At 35.8% G+C, this 5,727-nt stretch overlaps 1 protein-coding gene across 1 annotated transcript; it reads left to right on the forward strand.

Moving 5' to 3' along the window:
• Positions 1-2,325: 2,325 nt before the first annotated feature.
• On the forward strand, positions 2,326-3,731 carry LOC132066654 (uncharacterized). The gene has a single exon (XM_059459910.1). The coding sequence runs from the start codon at positions 2,340-2,342 to the stop codon at positions 3,573-3,575; it is 1,236 nt and encodes a 411-aa protein (XP_059315893.1). The 5' UTR covers positions 2,326-2,339; the 3' UTR covers positions 3,576-3,731.
• Positions 3,732-5,727: the final 1,996 nt, after the last annotated feature.

The raw sequence follows: 5,727 nt of genomic DNA on the forward strand, positions 1-5,727 counted from the left end.
GTATTGCTGCTAATCCCACCCTCTTGTCCATGGTAATGTTATCAAAGTTAAAGAATTGCTCAACTTTGAAAAGCCATGATTTCAAATCATCACCAGAAAATCTTGGAAAATCTAGTTTTGAATATCTAGATATCCCAGGGTAGTTCTGATAATTTGTATTATTTCTGTCTCTATGTTCATCATCAGCTACTTGCTTATCCCTTGACACTCTTTCTCTTGAAGTTTCAGCAACATTTATCACTGGTGAAGTTTCACTTCTAGTTCCCTCTACATGTTCCTTCAATTGGGCCACAGTTTGATCCAATATCTTCAATGAAGCCACTTCCCCAGTAAGAGTTCCCATGTCTGTAACCAATTTCTGCAACAATTCTCGAACATCAACACCTTCCATGGTGTTTTCAATCCCTTGATCCCCATTTGACCTAGTTCCCTTCACCATTTTTAGCCGAGAATCACAAAGCTCTGATACCAATGATAGCAGAATCACAAAAATCCAAGACTGATTTGAGTAATTCTATAGCTAGAACAGGAATTCAATGGAAGAATTCGAGTGTATAGCTCAATTTAATGGAAAAGATAGAAATGATAGAGAAGGTAGAGTTCTTGTATTAAGAATCAAGTAATATGAAAGTGAATGAATACAATAGTGGGATCTACAACCACTTATAGCTAAATCTGAACAATCAACTCATAACCACTTCTAACTAACTTTCCCGCCATGCGACTAATTCAGAATATCCCTCAAATAACTCCTAACTAACTGGATAGCTGACATGGCACTTAGCTAAAACTAACTTTTAACCAACTGAAATGATGAATAGACTATTACAATTAATCCCCAATTTCGTGTATCAAACAGTCACTTTGCTTGCTATGTGAGCACACAGGTTATAGCAGTGAAGAGAACAGACAAAGACGGTCTGAGTAAGGTATCTCCTCTATTAATTTTACCTCTAAAGAAGAGAGCGCAGAAGAACAGAAAATAGGAACTTTCTCTCTGCTTTCTAAAAAATCCCTACATAAAACTAAATCATAGTGCAATATATAACCATGTAATGATAAAGGACCGCCTGTTTGTCTTACTTCTCCAGACTTCCTTTAAAAGATCATTATTTTCTTCACTTGTTATCCTAATATCTGCCCCAAAGCACAAGGAAATCCATTTTAAAAAAAGTTCTCTACAGAGTAAAAACAAACCCTAGCTTTTGCTAATTTCGAAGAGGATTGAAATTTTTAATCAATATAAAAAGAGAATGAGAGTATATGTAGGTACCATATTTGGTTCGAGGTCGTTTTGCGGCTATCAGAGGAAGAGATTCCGACTGTATCCAACCGCTAGAGCACACCCAGTAAGAATCCTGCAAGACACGCTGACAAAGATGGCGGAATAAATTTCGGCAAAGTCAGAGAATTAAAAGGGAGTTAAGAAGTGGGTAACTCGTTTAGAAGCGGAGATATTTAGTGGAGAATTGCATCATTTTTGCTTGTAAATCCATCAACGTTATCTAGTTCTGCTCTGGCTCCAGCAATGGTAGCCATGGATATGAATCGTTCAAGAAGAGCAATCTTCGCGGGAGAAAGAAGAGGAAGAGACGGAAGCAATTTTGAACAGTGAAGACGGTTCATCTCTTTTTTCTTTTCATAATAAAAGGCGCATCCTTTCTTTTTTTTTTCTTTTTTTTTTTAGCGCAGGGAAATTATAAAAAACAAAGAAATATGACCAAAAATTTGAGAGAAAAGATAAATAGGTTTTCTGATCATTGAAGCCTGCCACATCAGCGGGCCTAAGCCCTGGCTTTACATAGATATATAGATTGTCAATATTGTGAGTTATAGTACTTTTACCATAATTTCTAAATATGAAAATTTTATAAATATTCTATGTTCAAATTTACGTTGATTAAAAAGTTTGACTCCCAAAATTCGAACGATACCACAAAAATTGGGAAAGAGAGAGTATAACATATATATTACCACAAATCATCAAGAACCTAATGTCACATTTAACAAGCTAAGCGACTCTCTTCGTCATGGAAATTTCCATATTTAATTGCACTGTGATAGTTTAAGAAATTAAACATTTAGGAAACCAAATATTTAGGAAACAAAGCCGCGTCTAGATCAAGAAACTAATTTGCATTAAATGCTTAATATTTTCTTACTTATTGAACGTTCCCTTATTTGACTCGGTAACTAAACTTTATTTAGTTTAGGAAACCTCACCTTATTCCTATAGGAAATCGGAAAGCCTAATGTTACCTATATATATCATAGTGCACATAGTAAATTTTCTATATTCACTCAATTCTTTACACAGAGCTTAGGGCTTAGTAAACCTAATGCTTTGTTCTCAGCCAAAATTTGCCGTCGAAACTAAGATGGCTTGCTGCCGGAAGAGGAAAATCTCTCAAGTTTCCAATTCCGGTCATGATCTTGATGTTACGGTGTTTGAAAAAGATCACAAACAAATCCGACCTGCGATGCTCAAGAAGCGTTTTGCTAATGTAATATTCAAGTCCGAACAACAACTACTACTTGGCAATCATGAGTTTGATGAACTGCAAATCAAGAAGAAAAAAGAAAATCAGTTGCGTGAAGAGAAAGTGAAAGTCAAGTTGATGAAGACACAACGGCAAAGAGAAAGAGAAGGCGCTGCTCGTAATATTGCCATAGAAAGAATAAAAAGAAGGGTGGATTTTGACGATAACCTGAAAGCAGAAAGAAAGTTGTCGATGTTGACAAAGGTGCAGATGTTAAAACGTACCAGAGATTACTCATTTTTATTATCCGATGAAGCAGAACTTCCTGCTCCATCAAGAGGTTCCTTATCTCATAAAGCCTCTGATGGGCGAGTAGCTTTACCACCAAGCAGCAAGCAATATTCTTCAACCAATACAGCGAGAAAGCTGCTAAATGATCGTCAAGTGCACGGGAAACCTATATCGGGAAGCAGCCAAATGCAATCGAAACTGTTGAATCAGAAATCAGTTTCTCTTAGTAAGCAAACTCAACTAGCATTAGGTCCAAATGGAAAGAGGGTTTTGACACCAGGTGTCAAGAGCACCGTGCCTGCTTTGCACAAGCCAACCCCTTCAAAGTTGCAACCTTCTATTCCAAGGCAATCCTTGGTACAGACAAAGGAAATAGTACTACAATCTGGAAAGTCAAAGGTGATGCCAAAACAAGCTGAGCCTTCATACAGACCTAAGCCGATTATGCAGAAACAGACAGTGCCATTGTCCAAACTGCCTCCTAAAAACGCAACTCGTTCTTTGGAAGATAGGCGCCCAGCAAGAAAACCAATGAGACACGATGATGAAAATGATGATGGAGCAGAAGCTATTAGTAAGATCATTAGGAGGATGTTTGGGTATAATCCCAACAGATATCGAGATGATGATGATGATGATACTAGTGATATGGAGGCTAATTTTGATGACATACTGAGGGAAGAAAAACAAAGTGCGAAAATAGCAAAGGAAGAGGACGAAGAAGAACTACGGAAGATAGAAGAAGAAGAAAGGAGGGAGCGGTTGAGAAAACAGGCAAAGAAGCAAAAGTTGAGCCATCAATGACGGCAAATTCTTGAAAATTGCTTTTAGTTACTGCAGTAACTTTTAACATAATAAGTTGCTCAGTTTTAGGATGGATTTGAATTTCAAATTTCTATTAGATTTGTTTAGGTTGTTGAGTCACTTTAGCCTTTTGAAATTATTCTACAGATTTTCTGTTGTTAATGTTGACACCCAATTTTGTCCCGTCTTCCCCAAAATATCTATTTATGCTCATAATATTTTTGGCAATTTAAAAAATAATTTGTATTTTACTATAATTATTAACTTTTACTGGCGTTTTATTATCCTGTTGTAGTCATTACTGTTATTATCTTCAATTTTATTACAGTCGCTATTACCACTATTTATTATTGTTGTTTATTATTATTATTTTGTTACCAGTATCAATATAATCCGCATTTTTATCATTTCAACATTTTTTTTTACCATCGCATTTATTTTCGCGCAATTAAATAATAGCCTTTATTCTTGTTGAACTTTTAAAATATTATCGCACGGCTATTACAACGTCATGTAATTTTATCATCTGAGCACTAATAGCTACATATTTTATATTAGGTGATGTTTAGCACACGTTAATATACAGTTAATTAAAATAGGTCCTTATTTTAAATTTAGAAAGCCCCATATTTTAATCTACAAACCTTTTGGACCAGCCCATTAATGACCAGCCCATATTTTCAATCAAGACCCGGCTGGCCCATTTTAAAATTAATTCGGCCAGCCCACATATTATTCAGCCCACTACTTATTTTAAACAACCAGCCCATAAGCCACCAGCCCAACACCCGGTCCACTAATTCTGTTATATCCCGTATTTCATACATTCGGATAATTCGAGAAAGTCGTGGCAAGTTAAGGACAAGATCATTTTCAATAATTATTTTAATGTACGAGTTGTTAGGAATATTATTTATGAACATTGGTGGTATGGAAATATTGAGAAAGGCCAAGGGTAAAAACAGAAATTTGCAAAATGGCCAATGGAAATAATGTGGAAGGTTAAGGGCAAAAAGGAAAATTCGCAAAGTGTTCAAGAATGTTCTTGAAGGACCAAAGTGTTCAAGAAAATTCTTGAGATGCCACTTTGGCCATGTGACAAAAAGGGTGGGCCCCACTCATGGCCATGTGTCCATGTTCTTACTTATAGGGCTTAAATGTATATATATATATATAGAAAAGTGGTGAAAAAAAAAAAAAGATGACAAATTCATCATCTTTTCTCATCCTTAGAAGGTTCGAAGTTTGGAGAGAAGAATCGGGCCCCGTGCTTATATTCTTATACTTGAGGGGCTTAAAAAAATAAATATGGATAAGTGGTGGAAAGAAAAGGATAAATAAGACATAATTGTCTTCATCTTTAGAAAGATGAAAAAAAAAAAAAACTTGGAGAAAGAAAATGAACAAGGCCATTCGGCCATGGTGATGGAGCAAGGACCTTGGAGGAAAAATTGTTCAAAAATTATTTTCTACCTATTGGAAGGTCCCTAGCAAGGTGAAGAGGTCATTGGAGCAAGAGACACATTTGTTCTTGCACTTTACAAAATCTAGCCAAGAAGGAAGCTAAGGGAGAAAAGGTAAGAATCAACCTTCTTTCTATGTTATGAATGATTGCAAATGTCGTAGAATGAAGAAATGGATGAAATTCATGAAGAAGATGTGTATAGGGTGGTGGCCGAATGTAGTAGTGGTGGTGTAGAGGTGACGAATTAATTTTATTTGGTAGTTTGATTGTTGTGTTGTGAATTTAATGAAGAAAAATGAAGGTTGGATGGCTTAAAATAAAGTTGTAATCGTTATCGGAATATTGAAGAAGTTAATGCGACATTAGCTTGAATTCTTACATTGCATGAGTAGTATTGTTAATGTGTGGTTGTTGATATGGTTTATGAATTTAGAGTAAAAGAAAATATGTTGCCAATGTTTTTATTGAAGTTGGAGAGGTTCGGGCGGTATTGTATGTTAATTGGATCATTTTGAATGTTATAGTGTTGCTAGAATAATTGTTGGCATTGTTGTTGATAATGTGGCCGAGTCCCATTCTCGGATTGTTGTTAAAATTGGCGAGTTGTATTCTCGGGGATGGTATGTTTAGGGGAGAATCGCCGAAATTTCGGCGAATACAAACGAATCTATTTGAGAAGTCAAGACA

Source organism: Lycium ferocissimum, chromosome 8 (genome assembly GCF_029784015.1).
Source record: "Lycium ferocissimum isolate CSIRO_LF1 chromosome 8, AGI_CSIRO_Lferr_CH_V1, whole genome shotgun sequence".
NCBI classification, from domain to species: domain Eukaryota; kingdom Viridiplantae; phylum Streptophyta; class Magnoliopsida; order Solanales; family Solanaceae; genus Lycium; species Lycium ferocissimum.